Raw genomic sequence first — 19,672 nt, 5'->3', positions numbered from 1 at the left:
TCACATTAATTATCAACACTTGTGTTTTACATTTGACAAAAATACTAAAAGTTGACTTTAAAAATTTGATTTTATGACTCTCTTTTTCATATCACAAGCTAAATCCCCACATCATTCCGAAAAAGTAAAAAAAAAAATTAAAAAAAATAAAAAAAATTCCATTTTCCTTTCATTTCACAGAAATCTGGTGTGGTCTAAACCCATTAGGCACGAGTGGCTCACTGGTTTAGATGGGTTGGGGGGGGGCGCCAGAGGCCCTGTCACCTTTCTTGGAGAAAACCGTGACGCGCGGAGAGCCAGGACACTTGGTTGTCACTCTTCATTTCATTCATTGTGTCGGGCTGCTCCAAGCAACAACTCTGGCCAGCTCATATCGATCCAGGTCCTCAGACCTTAACCTGTGTGTTCTTTAATCTCTCCTCCCCTCCCCCTTTTTGTGTACCATTAAAAAGATGGAACTCTGTCTGTCAGGCCTGATTTGTCCAGCTGCGCGCCCTGACAGGTACTCTGCCTTCCACCCTTCAGCTCGCAGCGCGCCTCTTAATAACCTCGGATGGTTGCGTCCTTGGATTGACTGCTGGGCGCCCTGCTGAACGCTCTCTGACGGACACACTGGCCTAAGAGCTCGCACTATATTTGGCAGTTTGTCCTCAGACCCAGCGGGAAGCACTGATAACAGCTAATTAGCTTTTAATGGAAGCACTTTAAAAATGATCATCGGTCGTTCCATCTACCTGTATTAGTGGAGTGGTGTTGTTATGCTAAAGACGGAGGTTTCCTCTTTACCCCTCGCCTGAGGCTTTGCAAAGTGGCAAATGTTGATGTACGCCTCGCTCCCACATCTCAAATGACTTTGAAACACCAATGTGATTTCCCTTTCTGTCACAGCAAAGCCTCTCCAGAATTGATTCCTTACACCAGCAGGCATCACACGTTTTTTTTTTCTTTTCTTTTTTTCTTCCTGTGGTGATTTGACTTTAGTAAAGAAACAAACAGCAGCACCGTATATAACCCTTTGAGGCCCCACTCTGATTTGGAGTGCATTAAGATTCATTCACTGTGCCACACAGCCCCCTGTGTGTTACCTCTTCAATTTCCTGCTCGCACAGACCTTAGATTCACGTGTTTATATCAGATGGCAGCAGAGCTGTTTTTGCATTTGAACAATGCTGACATCCTGTCACAGGGGACGGCCACTCCAAGACAGGCGCTACAGGGAAGCCCGGTCGCTCCGCCTTGCTCCCCTTTGCTTTCCTGTCTTACCATTAGGCCAGTTCTGTAAACAGTGTTTTGTCTAGCACATTGCAGGAGAGAGAGGCAGCTTGAAATATCAAACCCCCACAGCCACGTAAAGGGAACAGTCAAATATTCCACTAATGCCAGAGGAGTCTGTCAGGTTACATTTTTCTCTCTGCCTCTGGTGTGTCTTCCCCTCTCCCTTGTTGCTTGTTTACAGCCAACTCAGAATATATGCTCAACAAAACGACGTAGGCAACACAATTATTGCCGGACGATGTATGTCCTTTGTGCACGAATCCAAGCAGTAAAAAGAAGCACGTGGGCATGATCCAGGGAATATATGTGGCATAATTTTGTGTTTCTGTCAACGGCTCTTTACCTCTATGGATTCTGTTGCTCTGACATAACGAGAAAAAAAAAAAACATCCACTATTTGTTTATTGTGACAGCATACCATAAAAAAAAACTATTTTTTCACATGCAAAAGAAGGAACTATTTGGTTATGTAAACGCCTTGATTTGATGCATCAAAAATATATTACATTACATGTTTATTTGTGAGTGTCAGTTCTGTGTGGGCGTGTCCTATAGCGCGTCGCCGTTAATCCATCAAACCGGGTGCGCAGGTTGGTCAAAGAACGTATGTACGTGGAAATTGTTTTACTTATGCTTCGAGTGAAACAAACGCTTGAAAACTGCTCTTCCGAATCGTGAAAATGTGAAAGGTGTGTAAGTTGAGTCGAGCTGGACAATTCAGTTCGGTTTATTTATGTAGCGCCAATTCACAACAAGCGTCGAGAAAATTTAGCACGGAAGAGCGAAGTAAAACAATCATGGAGGAAACGGGGAGTTCTGTGTTGTGGAGCTCCTGTAATTCCTCCTTGTTGACTTTCCTTTTTCTCATTGTTCACAAAGACTCTCGGCTTTAACTCACTTGCCGCATAGCTAAATAAAGATTTGCTGCAAGGCGCGTACAGTAAAGGGTAGGGCTTAAAGTAACATTAGGGATAAGAAATGTATTATTAAATGGCTGGGGAAAAATAAAATAGTGGTACATTTTCATTCATTTTGTGTTACCAAATGCAGATAAGAGTACTTAAGAAGCCATGATTAGAGAAATTTGGTTATGTTTGGTGGGGTGGGGGTGGGAGCTTCATGGTCGTGTAGGCACATCCACGTTATGCCTTCTGGAGCGATAAAATTACAGCTGTGTGTGCATGTGAGTGTCCATGTTTGCCTGCGAGTGTGCGCCGAGGAGAGCAGTCAGGCGCAGCTGTACCTGCCCTCGCTTGGCAGAGCACAGCTTTTGCCAGCTTAAAAAAGCAGAAGGTTTTGATATGGCAGAGAAGCAGTCATTTGGCTGATCTAATGGTGGCTCCCCTGGGGTCCGTATTTCTTTGCAAACACAGAGCGGGGGGACAGCGAATGGAGTATAGACCCATAAAACCACAGGAATATTTTGTCAAATCCCGCCCCGCCCCCACTACCCCCAGCCTCTCTCCGCTGATATTACCGTCATATCTCCTGTAAATTCCCCCTCTTTTACTCCCATCTATTCAGACGTCATTTGCACACACACTCACGCGGATAACGGCAAATGGACCGGAGAGCGTCTTTTTCTATGAGACCATCACTGGCCTCTTCTGTTTTACTTGATTGCAGCTCAGATGCCTCCCTTTTTTTTTTTTTTTGTCAACGTTCGTTGCTGCAGGTGAATGCAGATCTAAAGAAAATGTTCACCTTAGGGATGTCTTCAATGTTCTCCTCTCTCATCTTGCTAAGACAATTTCTCCCGAAGCCTTTCATTCATGCTCCCCCCCCACCCCACCCCTCGCCTCCCGCGCTGCTCCACCCTCACACCCTTTTCATTTTAAAGTGGGACTCGGTTCCCTGCCAGCTTGTCCCCGAGCCCAGCTTGTTAAGAGAGACACTGGTGCATGGTCTTCCTCACCTTCCCACTCCAGTTCCTTTTAATTAGACCTCTGTTCTTTTGTGCATGTGTTTACAATAGTGTATATTAGTGTGTGTGTGTGTGTGTGTGTGCGTGAACTGTAAGAATAGCTGTTGACATCACAGCGGCTTTGTTTGTTGTTCTTTTGGTAAACCAAAGCATTTAACAACAGTGTATACTTCAAACCAGTCTGTAAAAGCTAAATTAAGAATAAATTGAGTTAGACCATAATATCTTGTTTTATTTGTTTTTTTTTGTTTGTTTTATAAAAGAAGCTTCCTTGCTTCTGTTTTTCTTTGTTGTGTAGATGCTAATTTTATGTGACCTTTGTTAAGACTTACAAAAAGATAGAGGATTTCCAGCTTTTTTTTTGGGGGGGGGGAGATTTCAGAATGAACCTTTGCAGGTGAATTTAATGTAAACTTTAAACTTTTGAAAGGACATGTCCAAAAACTAACCTGTGCACTTATTAATACTTCACAGGTTTTTTTTTTTTAGAATGACAATTAAATATTGATGGACAACTTTAAAAGTTGTATGTTGTTTCTCTTGCCGACGTATGCTTTTTCTCTATTACCTTCTATAAAGAAAGAGGTTATTTCTTGATCTTTCAAACTTCTCACTCCTGGATCTCTGCGTCCCAACTGCTCCTGTTGATTACATGGGGAACTGTAACACCCCCGGCTGAAGGCTTAACATCCATGCTGGTGGAGCGAACAGAGAGGTTGTTGTCACCTTTGTGGTAATAGAATCAAACCTGCCGTCTGTCTTCTCTTTACAAGAGAGAGCAGCTCTTCTCCTCTTTCATATAATCCCATTAACAGCACTTTGCCGAAATAAGGTCTGCCCTGATTTTTCCTGCAGCCTGCCGTTTGGACAGAGGGCAGGCTGCAGGGTTTTTAACATCATGATCTCCCGACCCTCTCTGCAAGATGTCTCTTTCACCCTCTTTCTGATTTTTGGCAGAAATACGGGGCTATCGTTCATTTTCGTCAATGAAGTGATGGAATATTTTTTGCTTTGCGATGCAAAAATATTCCAGCCCCTCCAAAGTTTGTTGCGTTTGCAATGATACAAACAGAAGCTGTACTGTATTGTACTTGAATTTTATGTGATGACAAATAAAGCAAATCCATAATTGTGGGGTGGAATTGAAATGACACTTGGTTTTCAAAGTATTTTACAAATCTACAAAGTGCAGTTTGCGTTTGCATTAAAACTGTGGCAACTGTCCCTCGTGGCTCACAGTTTAGTGGAGTTAGCTGCTTTCAGAAGCCCAAAGATGCCCAATTTCCAGTTTGGCAAAAGCCATTTGGAGGATACAAAATAATATTTTATCCTAGATTGAAAATTATTTTGCTGATTAAAGCTAGAATTATGCTTTTCTTCAGTAGGAAAAGTGTGCATCTTCCCAATACATTTAAGTTTGTGGTTGTAATGTGACAAAAATAATAATAATAAAAAAAAAACACAACTGTCTTTGTAGTTTTAAAATAACTCAGTCTAAGTTTACATTTTACAATGTCTTAAGGTTCGACTTTTAAACTTTTGTGATTCTTATTAAGCTGTACTGGCAGTTTACTCAGTCATAACTTTTTTTATTTTCATATCAAATTTGTTTAAAGGAATGAATGACCTTCTCGCCAGTAATCCTGTCAAAGCAGTCGGTGCTTGTTTGTACACCTGGCGATGTTCGTGTTTGCTCGCTTTCGCTGATTCAAAGGGAGGTTCCACACCCATGTTTTGAGCTTTCTTCAAAGCAGACTGTCTTACAAGTGCAACCATGATCCAACCACTAAGATCTCATGGCAGCCGGGGTTGTCCCCGTAGCCCGAGCCAGGCTCTGATGATAGCCTTGGCTGTTTGGAGTTCGTCTGACCTCAAAGGTCCAAAGTGAAATAAGGAGGATTTTCAAAGACGTGGTCACACAGCTGTGAGGTGAGGTATAACCACAGACAGCAGTAAAGCTGTGGGCTCCACTCTGTTCCAGGATGAGAAAGAGAAACACCCGCGGAGCTCAGAGCCATAAAGTCACACCGAACCATCAAATTTGGCCACCAGAGAGAACTCTGCTGCAGGCTGTGAGGATCTGATCATCACAGGATAATTTCTTTTTACCTCCAGAGGTATGGGTTAAAAACGCCTAACTTAAGCGTACTTGCAAAAGTATAACATTTTCTTTTATACATTGCAACTACAAATTTCAATGTATTTTGATAAGATTTCACATGGCAGAACTGCACACCAAAGTAGTTATGATGTGAATACATGGTTTTCATCATCGCTTTCGACGCAGAAAAGCATCACCCTGATACGCAGCGTCCAGTTGACGCAAGGCTTCATCGTTTGGTTCCACATAGTATTCACTCATGGGATCTAGATAAAAAATGTCTGCCACATCTTTCACTTTTATTTGTAAAAAACATTCAAATCATGTGTCGTTCTATTTCACAAATATCTCCACTTTGTGTTAGTTTATCATAAAATCTCCCCCCATCCCCCACAAAAAAAAAAGACATTGAAGATTGTGCTTGCAATGTAACAAAAAGGCATAAAGTTCAAAAGTATTTTTGCAACGAGGGACAAGATGACTAATGACACAGAAGCCAAGCATTTCTGAATCTGCTGCCTCATCCGTCGTTGTCTGCGGCCCTTCAGTTTGCCTTTCAGTTCGGTGAGCTTTGCTACAGAACGTGTTGGCTGATTAGAGCCGGTGGTCTATCAACTGTTTATAATGGAGGGCGGTAGGATTAATCAAATCCCCACACATCCGGAGAAAGGCTGGACTCTGTAAACACAATCAGAACTGACTTTGTAAAGGAGAAGTGCGAGTGGGTGGGTGTGATTATATGTGCGAAGACCGGGAGGAGGAGGTCGGAGCAGAAGACGGAGGAGCGATAAGTGCAGGAAAGAAAACTGAATGAAATTAGAAACGGGTCTGATTTGAAATAGGTCAAATCAGGGATTGTGTGGAATTATATTTCCTCCAGGCCAAAAACGTTGCTTTGCGTTGGGGCAGACAGACACAGATGGTCTCGGTCTACCTTCCCGGAGACCAAACACAGTCCGTCCTCTGTTACTGGAACGGCTGGCTCCTCATTATCTGCCTATCTCGGCTCCCATCCGAGGAGAAAATGCAGCGCTGCACTATCACTTTAGAGGGACACTGATCACAAGAGCAACTCATCTCCACCGAAGTAGATTGCACCCTCCCCCCTTTTTTCGCGTCCCCACCTTCGTCTCCCGCTGTGCTCGGCTGACGATGGACGAAGATGAGGAATCTTCTGTGTTTTCTGCTCAGAAAAGTGGAAGTTTGAGCCAGAGAGATGGAGCGAAGCTTCAAAAGGCACATGTAATTGAGCAGCTCTAGATAGGCTATCTGGGAACATGAAACAGCAACAGTTGTGACGGAGGGTAATTGCCTCCCCGGGCTCATATAATGCCTTGTCGAGTCTTTAAACTTGAGCAAACTGCTGGAAGTTCTTATGTCAGCAGGTAATTGGTTCCAGCATCAGCAGCTATGTGGAATGAAGGAAAGATTGGATTTTGTGTATTTGTGCATTTGGATAAAAAAAAGGTTGCCAAAAAAGATCCTCAGAAAAGAGAATATCTTTATAAGGGCTTGTCGGAGAGTCCAAACTAGAGGCGCTCCGATCAATATTTTGTGGTCAATTGCCAATCTCCAGTTTTATTGGTACAACATATAAAAGCTATTAAAACACCAATTTTGAAGAATTGTGTCGAAATAGATATAAGGTAAATATTACGCCATGACAATGTCACTAACAGGGAGCTAGTAAATAGACAAATTCAATTCTTGGCATGTTCATGTTCAAACTTTGAATCCCTGTTCTAAGTAAAAAAAAAAAAAAGAAGTTTTTTTATGAAGACAGTGAAGCCAGTAGCATAATCACTAACCCGTTGAGTCGAGCAAAAAACGGCACTTTCACACTGTCTAAAGCCTGAGCATCTGGGAATGTATGTCCTTTCCTTACTGTACCTCTTACCCAGGATCTGCTCTGAAGAATACAGCAGGGCTTGTTTTAAGTTCTTTGTGTCGTCTCTGCTAAATGCAGTAAAGTTTGAGTTAAAGTTTGAGTGTTCTCTCAGTAACAGCTTCCACACATGTTGTGCATGAGATTATATACATACCTGTGGATAAAAAAAGTTTTTTTTTTCATATTTCAACTGGCAAGATTTATGCTTTCTACAAAACTGCTGATATATATATATATATATTTCTGTATCCCAATAACGCTGATTAATAGCAAGACGCCAAATTACGTCCTCGTCGCTGACTTTCTGTTTTGTGAAAAATCGGTTCAATCTGCTCCCTTTACTGTCTAACATGAGCATCGCTGGGAAGTTTTAAACTGATTGGCTTTGAATGGTGTTTCATGAACATTTTATGCCTGCAGTAAATGTATCCCTTGCTGTTGCTGTCTTTAGAGTTCTCAGAGTCCTAAGCTGTGCGGGAAGAGCACCAATATGGCCTTAACTGTCAGGATGGTGGTTCACCTCTTCGCTGGCCTCTTTCCAAACCCTTTCCTGGCTGGAGATTGCAAAGTGGGACATTGGAAAGGATATGCTTTATTATCTGCCTCCTGCATGATTAATTGAACATCTGTTCACTTCACGACAACTGACCCCAATTCCCCACTGTTTATCCTCTGTATATACAGTTAATAAGCCTGCAGTGAAAGTGTCACATAAGAGGTCAAGACTTCACTTTTGGCAGCCATCTATATTTCACTGCTGCGATGTCAGCTTTCGGGTCTAGTTTGATGGTTTGCCTTTTCGCTGACGAACCCTGGCGGAGAGAGTTAAAGTCTGAGCGGAGATCCGAAATGAATCCTGGATGATTTTTTTTTTTTTTCTGCTAGAGAGGTCTTGTCACCAGTTGGCTGGCCCCCCCACAGATGTGGTGTGAAGCTGAAACCTTCCTCCTCCTCTCCCTCCTGATTAGCAGAGTCTTTGTTCCGTTGGTGGTGGCACGCCATGAGGCATGATTGCAGTGGGCAAACTGGCAGCTTTAAAGAAAGCCTGCCGCTGTGCTGATCTGCATCACACTCTACCCCCCTCCTCTCTCAGCATAGGGGAAATCAAATCAGGTTTTGTTTGTTGTTTGGTCTCTGAGCATTAGGCCTCTTTTTAAGACTCAGGTATTGTGATTTTTTTTTTTTTTTTCCAGCTCGATCCACATACAATTTTCTAGACAAAGGGATGTTTTAGTGCCGGTGAGGAATTTGTGAAGCAGAGCCAAAAAATTACTTTCTGTTAATGAAGTATTGGTATAATTAATTAAAGTTTTTGATTGATTTATTTTTTTTCTTTTTCGTGTGCCTACAGCGTAAAACATTTCTGACTCACCGATTGTTATTCGTCTTTTTGCAGGCTGCTTCGATGGCGCTGAGCAGCTTGGGCCATGTATATACCGCCATAGGGGACTATCCGAACGCCCTCGCCAGCCACAAGCAGTGCGTCCTGCTGGCCAAGCAGTCCAAGGATCAGCTGTCAGAGGCTCGCGAGCTGGGAAACATGGGAGCCGTCTACATCGCCATGGGAGACTTCGATAATGCCGTTCAATGTCACGAGCAACACTTGGGCATCGCTAAGGCCCTGGAAAATAAAAGAGAAGAGGCCCGTGCTTACAGCAACCTTGGCAGTGCCTACCACTACCATCGTAACTTTGACAAGGCCATGTCCTACCATACCCACGTCCTGGAGCTTGCGCAGGAGCTGGAGGAAAAGTCCATCGAGATGAGGGCGTACGCAGGGCTGGGTCACGCTGCTCGCTGTATGCAGGACTTGGAGAGAGCCAAGCAGTATCATGAACAGCAGCTGTCAATCGCTGAAGGACTGAAGGACAGGGCTGCAGAAGGAAGGGCATCCTCCAACTTGGGTATGTATGTCAAACGTTTCAGTTGATTGATGAGTGACAACAGGATGCATATCAACTTCAGTGTTAAGGAGATGGGAAATAGATTTAACTTCCTTAAGGTTAATTTACATGGCACTTTTCCAGTGATACAAACCTCGTAAGGCACTAGAGCCACATTGGTGGGTAACTATTTTTTTAATTTAGAAGTAGCAGTCAATCAAATCAATCAGTTGCTGTGGTCCACTCCAGTTATTTGAGAGGTTAATCATTATTTATATTAGAAAAGCACTGAGATGTTGTCACAGTGCTTTGTGAGAAAGGCGTTACTGCAAAACAGGGTTTTACCACTTCTACTTTAACAAAACGACAAAATGATAGCAAAGTTAATATTTTAATCTGTATTTAGCATTTAATAATAGCATTTAGTGCTTATACCATTTAGTGCTTATAGTAATAACAGAGAGAGAGGATATTTTTACCTTACCGCTGACATTTGTGAAAGACTGGCAACATTTCCAAATCTTGCATGCGGCATGTTAAACAGACGATGGCAGCTGAAAAACATTACACAGGGCAACTTCACTGTGATATTTTTATCCTTTATGCCGTCTGCTGAAAGTTTCACGCTCTCTCACTCTCTAGTTGAACGAACCACTTAAATGTCTCGACATGTTACAGAAAATAGTTTCCCTTTAGATTCCTACATCCCTGTGCTTCCTCTGACTTTAAACACCTTACTGACACTGAACATAGTTAACATGAGGTCTTCTTCACTCACTAACAGCTTTCACATCGAAGAGTTTTCGTGGTCAGCTTTCACTGGTCACCAGTCAGGTCAGACCAAGAAAAAACAAACAACAACAACAAAAAAAAAACAAAAAAAACAAAAGAAAAAAAACATCCACTTCTGGTCACCACTTGACTTCTTATTGCATCTCTGTTTAGAGTAACCTTTTGCACGACTGCAGGCATTTCCAGGAAGATAACCCAGTCAGCCACAGAGCAAGCTACCGAATGCCACACAGAAAGGCCCAGTTTGTACAAAATCCCATTTTTAAAATGTGACCCAAAATGCTGTATGTTCAAAATACCACAGTGTGGCTTGCTATGTGAGACATCAAGGCAGCTAACATGGTAGATGGTGCTATTTCTAAAACTCTGGGAAGTTATTAAATCAAGATCGCACTGTCTTCTGTCTCAGTCACAAGGAGACACACAGTTCAATACACCTGCTCAGCTATGAGTATAATGCAACTTAACATTCATATTCAAATCAAACAGTGAAGAAGACACAACATATATTTAAAAAGATGATGGAACAGAAAATCCACATGGGCATTAAGGACAACAGTGATGTAGTAATAACACAATTTATTACTTCTGTTATATGAAATAACACAAGTAATAAGTAATAACTTATAACTTATAAGTAATAAGTAATAACTTGTTGGCATTAAAAACAAGCCAACAAACCTCAACTCACCTACAGTACAAACATTTCATCAATACTTAGATGTTCAACGGTCAGAAAGAAATCAGAGATAAGTCAAACTACTTCTGCAGGCTGCCAGATGTGCTTTCTTCTCTCCTCCATGTCTACTAAGCAGACTCCATGAAGAGGGCACTGTCTGAAACCTCTGTTAAGGCACCACTCAGCTGTCAGCTTTGATGACTGAAGTAGTGCATCTTCACTGTTTGCAGTTGAGTTTAAAACAAAGATTTGCATTTGATTAGTTAATATGACGTGGCCTAGTTTGGTCCTTCAGGTGTGAAACTATCCATGCAGGTTAATGGTGCAAAAAGTGTTTCTGACTTCTGTCTACAATCCACACATTTAATACTATTTCCTCAGGTTGTACCAGACATATAATATTTTTTGCAGTTCATACAGTGTGAGATTACAGACATGTCAACTGTATGAGTTAGAAATGACAGAGTACAAAAACCTTTTGGGCAAGGAGACTTTGGGGATGTTTCAGTGTTCTCAGCAGTGAGCAATTGATGTTTGTTGTAGTTTTGTCTGTTTTAAACTTTGAAATTGTTGCTCTGACTTTGCAGCTAATGGTAATAACCAGTAATATCCAGTTAGAAGAAAAATGTTGGTATAGTAAGGAGATATATCTACCATTAACCATTTCGTCAAGTCATATTTCTAGTCCAGAGAAACAGAAAGTCCTGCAGTAAAAGTTTCCAGACACCCTGACCACCTTAAAAGTGAAGCAAAGTGAAGTTATTTTTCTGTTAAAGGAACTTTAAAGCATCCCAGTAATTTGTGATATTATTGCATTGAAAGCAATGATTCCTAAAAATGTATTTTCTTTAATTGAATAAATGTACTCAGGCTGAATGTTGGATTTATTTACTTTTGTTTGAAAAATACGTTCCTGTAATCAATGCAGAAAATAGGTATTTTATGTGATCTTATGTGATTTCTCTTTTGAATATGAATTGAAATTGAGTAAAACTGCTTCACTGCAGCCCTGCGACAGACTGGCGACCTGTCCAGGATGTACCCCGCCTCTCGCCCGGAACGTTAGCTGGAGATAGGCACCAGCACCCCTCCCGACCCCACTGAGGGACAAGGGTGTTCAGAAAATGGATGGATGGATGGATGCTTCACTGCAGATGGGCGTCCAATCCAAACCTGCACAGTGGAGTAGATTTATGTCGTCATACAGAACCTCCTTAGAGATGATCAGGCTTCATTCTTAGGTACCAAACTTTTTGTTTTCGGTGCAATCTGGGCACTTCTAGAATGATTCCAACTTTTGTCCAGTTCGATTAGAGTGAGTGAGGACAGGAAAAGTGAACTCCTCAGAATGAATGTTAATGTTCAGTTAAAAAAACAAACAAAAAACATAAAAAACCTCTAACTTTTCTAAAAGTTAATTATTCTGGACAAGTAAGCTTGTTTTGTTTTCTGTTGAGTTTACAGCGTGAGGGTCTTCATTTCCTGTTTGCATTTCCACAATGCCTCGGGCTACATTCCTTTATATTCATTTAAATGAGTTGTTTACTTTTTTCCCAAGATATTTATGGTCCGTATGTCAGCGATGTTTATGCTGCTTTTAAGAGAGACAATCAGTATGTCGAATGCGGTGCCATTATTTAATTTCCAGCTGTTGTGCTGTATGCAGAGGATGTGAGGGTTACATTTAATTCCTGTTGTTGAAAGAGCCTCAGATTGTGCAAGATTAGATAACAGAGAAACAGCAGAGTAAGCTGAAAAGTTTTGTTAAAATCAAACGTAAACTATAACACATCCTGTCAAGTCAGAAATAAAGCTAAAATCCTAAAAGAAATATGTGTTTTTAACCATATTAACACTGCAGAAAATATCCTGCAATTTGGCCTGAATTATATCTAAAATAAAAATGTATAAAATTTTTTAAAAAAGTCACACATTTCAAGTTTGCTTGAATTTAGAAATCTCTAGTGTAGCACTGTAGGACTTGGTGATATGGAAAACATATTAAACAAATAAACAAGTAAATGAATAAATATGATGAAATTTACACATTTAAGAAGATTCATTACATTTAAGATTTTATTACAAAACACTGTGCTCTGCTTTCTTTTATTACATACTTTAATATATATCCCAATATTTACTTGATTTTTACTATTTAAATGTGTGAATTTAAATAATTATATTTAACCACAACCACCCACTCGTGATTGCGTTAGGAAATGATAACAAATCATCCAGAGCTTCTTCAAGTCCCACTTTGTAAACATCCTCTGATCAGTCAGAGGAAGAAACCACTAGAGTACATCACCTGCTCATTTGAAATCTGTTGTATATCTCAATCTTTTAAGAAATCTATGACGTCGTGATTGGTTTGGCAAACATGTCCACACGTGTAGTTTTAAATGCTTTGTTTTTTTGTTTTGTTGCTGCATTTGTTTTTTGTAATGTCCTTGATGCAGTCGTAGCATTTGTTTACTGTGATATAAGTCAGTCCACACGTTTGTAAGTGGAAGAGATTTCTCTCTCTCTTTTTAAGCTTTATTACTTAATTTAAAGCTCTTTTTTTTTAAATGCCTCTTTAAACAAAAAACCCAACGAGGGCCTGGATCAATTAAGCTGATGGCTACATGTCACTTACCTTTAATATGTGCTGGTTCTGATCAAATAACCATGAATAAATAAATGTAGTGCTAGCAAGATTCTACATGCTAGTACTACATTTACCATGGCAAGCTGGGAATCCAGCTAATGTGTCATCACTCCTGCATGAGAAGCCAGATAAAGAAAAACCGACACGTCTGAGCGAGAGCATAGAACTTCAATGCACAGAATGTGATTTGTCCCGCTGTCTCACTGCTTTGGTTGAGCACTTTCTAATCTCCTCGATGACATAATGTCGTCAAACAATCCACCTTTAATCTACCTAATCAAGTGCCAGCGCCTTAATATGCCAAAAAATTTAATTAATAGCAGGGGAACCCTTCGCAGTCGACTAATATGCAGACAGCAGGAGCCTCAGGGTGTAAAAATGTCCTTTTGGCTTTTTAGTATCCTAGCAGATATATTAGATCAGCAGCTCCTCGATATTTAGGCCAGCAATTACAACCAGACCTGGATGACTTATGATGGCCATTAAGGTGATGGTAAACCAGACTCTAATGGACAACTAAGAGCTACGATAATTCCTTCCAAATGAATTATTCCTTAACCTAACATCTAAAATCACGGAGGCAGACAGTAGGGTTAATCGGGCAAACATAAATTGAAGCCGTGCTCTGCTCTGCTTCGCCACACCTGATGGTTACACATACACACACACACACATACACACATACACGCACACGCACCGTCTGGGCCGCTTTTAGCTTCAGCGCCAGCCTAAATTTAACCCAGGGACCTGGGAACAGGTTGACATAAATTAGATGCTTCAGCGAGAGCATTTTATGATTCTTCTCTACATGTGAGCTTTATTACGAGTGGGCACTCTGTGTCAGGCGGAAAATTTATTCCTCTGCTGCATGCGGCGTGATTGCATGAGAGAGTGTGAGAGCACTTTTATTCATCATAAACTGTGATATTACAGTTCGCCCGGTTACGACGGCGCAATGATAATCCAGCTGATTTAGTGTTGGGAGGCCACGGAGCACGTGTTGAGCGAGCGGGGCGGTGGCGGCGATGCCTGTTGCTCCGCGGGCGCCGAGCGGACGGAGTTGGACGGTGATGTGGACGAAGCAACACTTGACATCCAGGAGCGAGAGAGAGAGAGAGAGAGAGAGCCTGTTGTCTGGCTCTTAAGCGCTACCTAAACTGTTAGCACTTCTCGCCTGCTTTCTGCCTCTTTACTTTTTCCACGCTTCCTCCTCTCACTCTGCCTCTCTTCTCACCCCCACTGATTCCAATCTGCAGCTGTCAAGCTCCCAGTAATTGAAACTGACTTGATGAATCGCTTAATTACCTTTAATAGCTGATTCGAGAGGAACTGAATAATGAAGATAACGGAGAATGAAGTGGAGGTTGCGAAGCGTCGGTCTGTAATTGCCCCATTGTTGTTGTTTTTTTGTTTATGGCAGGAGGGCGTGCATTGTTTTTTCCGCCATCGGTGCCCGCGAGCCTGCTTAGCACAAGAAGATATGGGGCTAAAACTAACGGGATGTTGTTTCCTCGCTTCAAAAAAACCAAAAGCAAAAAAAAGAAAAAAGAAAAAAGAAAGGAGCAGATGATCACGAGAAGATTAACAAGTGAAGATGAAAGCTGTAAACATTGTGCTGGTAATGGGAAGGAGAAATCGCAGAAGCAGAAATGAGCAAACGCTTATTATAATTGCATGTGGGGTGGGTGACATAGCTATGAGGGACGGTTGTGTAAAGATTGTAGCTCTTTAATATCTAACCATGATGCCCAGCGGTACCAACAGCATAGGCTCAGCACACTATGACCCATAAAGGATATGGAAATTTTGCATTCCAGTCCTATTTATAATTCATCAATCGGCTAACTTACCCTTCAGTCAGCAATATTTCATGTCTGAGACAGGACATAAGCTTCAGGCTGCCACGCACTGTGCTCTGGAAAAGCGTTCCCCCGTTTACAGACATCTGATCCGTTATTGCCACAAAAATTCCAGAAAATCAAAAAATTGTCGGTATTGAAAAAAAAATTATGTGTATTTAATACAAAAACATGGTTTAAGGTTATGGTTGTTTATTCAGAGGAAAAAGTTACCAAGACCAGTCCTGTCTTGTGATCACATGGGCCAAAAGATTTCAAAAGATTTCAAAGATTTCAAAGTCATGTGACTTTTCACATGATAAAGTCACATGACTTTATCATGTGAAAACAGATGATAAAGTCATTGGCATCTACCAGTCTGGAGATGATTACAGAATCAACCAAAGTTGCTTCAAGAATTCATCGACTGCTCATCCAGGAGGTCCCAAAAGGACCCAGAACAAAATGTAAATTAAATCATTTCATATGAGATGAGGTCTCCTTTTGATGAATTTCAATATCTATCTACTTGGGGAAGAAAAATAATTATTTCCCTCTCATAAAGATAGTTTTATAGAAAATCTTGCATTGGAACAACTTAATGTTAGTCCCATAGTGACTTTACTTGAGCACCTGAATGCCTTCTTGAAAACATTTTCTGCAGCATTGAACAGCAAACATTACCACGTATATAGCTGGAACGGCAAGGCTAAATGCATAGTATAATTAAGCCTCTCCCTGCTATAAAACACTGCAGCCTCACTTGCCTCAGTTAAGGTCAGTGTTTATAGGTCTGACTGGGCAAAAGGGCCAACAAAGAACACAGAGGGTCGTTTTACCTTTGCCAAAAACATCATGATGTTTTGTTAAATTTGCTGACTCTTCAGAAAAAGAGCATCATGTAAACATGATGGTGGTAGCGTGAGGGTTTGGGGCTACTTTGCTGCATTTCAGTCCTGTGTGTCTTGCCATAACTGATGGAGCCGTGAATCTGCTCTCATCCAGACGATCCCGAAAGAGAATGGCCCCGCATTCATTTTGTGAGCTTAAGCACAAAACTTTGGTTATCCTTAGCAACCCAGTGGAGATTCTTTGGAATCACCTTAAAGAGGCCATTCATGCTGGGGAATCTTGTAATGCGGTTGAATTAAAGTAATTCTGCAAATTAAAGTGGGACAAAATTCCTCCACAGTGATGTAGAAGACTCGCTGTAAGTGCTAGATGTGCGCTTTTACAGCACAGCACACAGCAGCCCCACAGCTTACGACCTGTCTCCGATTACAAATATTTTCTGCTATAATTGACGTGTGTTTTTCTCCAAACCAAAGTGTGGTTCCCCCTTCCCCCCACTTTCTGTTTAGCTTCAAATACACATTTAACAAGCTGTTTGGAATGGCTTGTTGTTGTAGCTTTGCCATTATGTCCTTGTTGTCCTGGAATCGTACCTCCTTATTTAGCCGCGTGTCTCGAAGAAGTCGCATGGACGCTTGACACCATCAGCTGGAAGGGCCAGAGCCAAAAGTCCTAATTAAGCCTCTCTTCCCTCCCTTTTCTTCTTATCCAGCCTCCTCGGGGATCGGTTTCTGCTGATCTGCACAAAAAACAAAAAAAACAAAAAAAAAACACCCAAAAGCAACAGAGGGAGGAAAACAACAGTGGAGGAGAGGACACAAACACATTCAGAATCAGAGTTTTGTACTGAAATGCTCCGTAGTTTGGATATTTTTCTCTGGTGTCGGGAAAACAGAAAACAACTTCCAGTTGACGTTAAAGTACTTTGTGACCTTGGTTGACAAACTCCTTGGGCTTATAAACTTTTCCCAATAAAAGCTTCTGCTGTTTTGCAAGGCATGAGAGGATAAGCTTTGGGAAGGCAGCCAGAACATCAGTTGCATAACGCTGCTCTGACCAGACATCTGATCTAGGCTTTACAGCATGTCTGACAATGAGGCTGTTGCATAGCCGATGCTGAGCTATGTGTTTTTATTGGCAGTGCTTAATGCAGGTTACATTTAATGCAGTTAACACTGCTCTTGAGATCGGTAAAACCCCGCATTTTGAAATGGAAAGCTTGTTAAATTTTGTAAATGAACACAATATGATGAAATACAAAAAAAATAAAATAAAATAAAACTCATTTTGGGGTATGGTACAAAGAAATAAACTGAGTTCTGTTCATCTCGATAGAAAATGAACTAATGTTGCTCTTTTCTGGTCATATTGACGACTCACAGCACTTGATGCTTCAGCGTCGTTCTCCCATTCGCTCTCGCATAAACATGTCTTTGTACAGATGTAATTCTGCTTCTGTTCTGTGCGATAGTTTTCCACACATACTGTATGCATTTTTGCATCCAGGCCAAAGAGTTCAACTGCTCTCACATGTTTGCTGTGACAAATTTCTACCCTTTCTAAAACCTCCCCTTTACACACCGCTTATTGCTGGTTCGTCACATAAAAAGCACCGTAGAACACATAAATGTTTGTGGTTGTAATGTGACAAATTATTTAAAAAAAATATAAAAAATGAGGTATGAATGCTTTGGCAAAGCACTGTAGCCTTTTCCGTCGAAATAACCAAAATAATGAGGAGAAAACAAGTGTCCAAGTGTATCGCGCCGTGTAGCAGCAGCTGCTGCTGTGTCATCATCACTGCTTTGTGGTTGTTTGGACATAAATCTAGTACTTTTCTAGCCTTTATTTTCCCTTTCAACTGCCCACAGCTGGAGCAGACCACAACAGGGACCAGACTCGCCTGGAGCACTGAAGAATGGAGATTATTCTGTTTTGTTCCTAAGCCTCTGGAAGCAGCAAGCGAGTCTAGATGTATTATTAGTCTGACGAGGACGGGGAGTATGAGAGGCCTGAGTTTCCAGTGGAATTTGGAGAGCTTAATTGCTCAGACAGGATGAATGAGGGAACCTTGTGAGGAGAGAGAGACGGTAAAAGTAGTTAGGAGCTCCACACACAAAAGGCCCCTTTCCAAGGTGCTAGTGACAACCTCCACTCTCTATTAATTCTCATGTAAATGCCACCGGGCCAAAATACAGAAAGCAAATGGAACCGTGGTCGGAAAGGTGGCGCGACGCTGGAGTTACGACTATGCCGCTCCCGTGTTGTTCTGCTTGAGAGATTTGTGCTTGTGAAGCTTTCTAGCCAGGCCTCAAATATCGGTTTGCTGAAAAACACCAGCACCAAATCGCCCCCCCACCCTTCCCCTTCCTATGACTATGCACTGAACTAGAGAAGTTCTGTGAAGCACACTCTCAGTCTTTGTCCTCATTAATGTGTTGTTCACCATGTGCAGCTACTAATATTCCACTCGCTGCAGTGTTATTAAATGTAACAAAAGAGCTACGGCATCCTTCTGAGCTAAGCAACTGTGCCCTTTTCCAGGAGCATCTGCAAATTCAGCATGAAATGCAATCTGTAGGAGATGGTGCAGTGCAACAAAACAAAGTTCATTTTGAACAGTATACTTATAAGCAGTTCTTGGAATCAGATGTGTATGCGTGTTCGTGTGTGTGTGTATATGTGCAAACAGGTCAGGGATTGTGTGCTTAGAGAGCAGAAGGAGGGGTGAAGGTCAGTCAGAGTCGAAAGGATGACGGATCAGCTGGAAGACTCTGCATGTTGTTGGAAGACCACCTACAGTGCAATCAGCCTCTTGTCTATTTTCTCCTTTTTTTATATATATATTTCTCATGTCTGTGTATCAGTCAGATCACAGGGAATCTCTTATCACATAAGTAAGGATTTAGTACCTTAAACCAAACTCACTTCAGTTCGACCCATTTCTGTGGATTCAAGGAGGCTCTTCGGTCTGCTACTTGTAGTTCACACCGCAGGTCGTTAAATGCTCTGTTGTACTGCCGATTTCTTTATGAAGCAAATTTAGGCTCTTAAATAGCAGCAACGAAAATGTTTTACGGCTAAAAAGAACTCTATTTTCAATCCTTTTTTTAAATGATGTAATCACTGCCTACAGAGCTTTGCAGAAGTATTTATGCTTCTTACAGTTGTTCAGATTTTGTGACATTACAACCATAAGCTTTAGTGTATTTTACTGGAACTTCATGGTGGTACCTCATTGGTAAGTGGGAAAGAAATGGTTCTTGGTTTTCACAAACAAAAGATGCTTTTTGAGAAGAGTGGCGTGTGTCCCCGCAGTGACACACGGTAGTGGCGACGTCATGCTGCGGGGATGTTTTTCAACAGTAGGGCCAAAAGTTTGTTCAGAGCTTTACATTGTAATCTCTCAAGTGTTTAAGAGTGTTCCTCTCCCAGCAGAACAACAATCATATTATGTTCCTCTTTTTGCATATTGGGATGTCCTAGTCAAAGTACAGACACCGAATCAACTGAGAATTTGTGTCAAGAGAGACGAGTGAACTATTTTCCTGAGACTTTAGTCTGTAGTTGTGCAGAACAGGTAGAAGTACCAGAAGATTTGGTAAAGTAAAAAGTATTGAATCGGGGGATGTGAATATAGAAGTATGAAAAAATGGGGAAAAAATGGAAAAAGATTCACCATATTCCCTCTGATTCTCCATTATGCACTACTTTTGTACTCTATTCTGCAAAATATTGATAAAACACTATGAAGTTTGTGGTTGTAATGTGACAAAATGTAAGAGAGAAA

General features: G+C 41.3%; 1 protein-coding gene across 3 annotated transcripts in view; it reads left to right on the top strand.

Annotated features, from left to right (window-relative positions):
* The window catches only part of LOC103146299 (tetratricopeptide repeat protein 28), a 233,412-nt gene that overhangs the window by 176,213 nt on the left and 37,527 nt on the right, over window positions 1-19,672 (top strand). For all 3 annotated transcript variants that reach the window (XM_007564163.2, XM_016677787.1, XM_016677792.1), the window contains one exon: window positions 8,585-9,092. In XM_007564163.2, coding sequence (XP_007564225.2) covers window positions 8,585-9,092 — 508 coding nt within the window. The remainder of the gene's footprint in view (window positions 1-8,584; window positions 9,093-19,672) is intronic.

Source organism: Poecilia formosa, unplaced genomic scaffold (assembly GCF_000485575.1).
Source record: "Poecilia formosa unplaced genomic scaffold, Poecilia_formosa-5.1.2 Scaffold5, whole genome shotgun sequence".
NCBI lineage: Eukaryota > Metazoa > Chordata > Actinopteri > Cyprinodontiformes > Poeciliidae > Poecilia > Poecilia formosa.
Note: the sequence above shows the minus strand (reverse complement) of the source record. Positions and strands in the feature narration are given on the sequence as shown.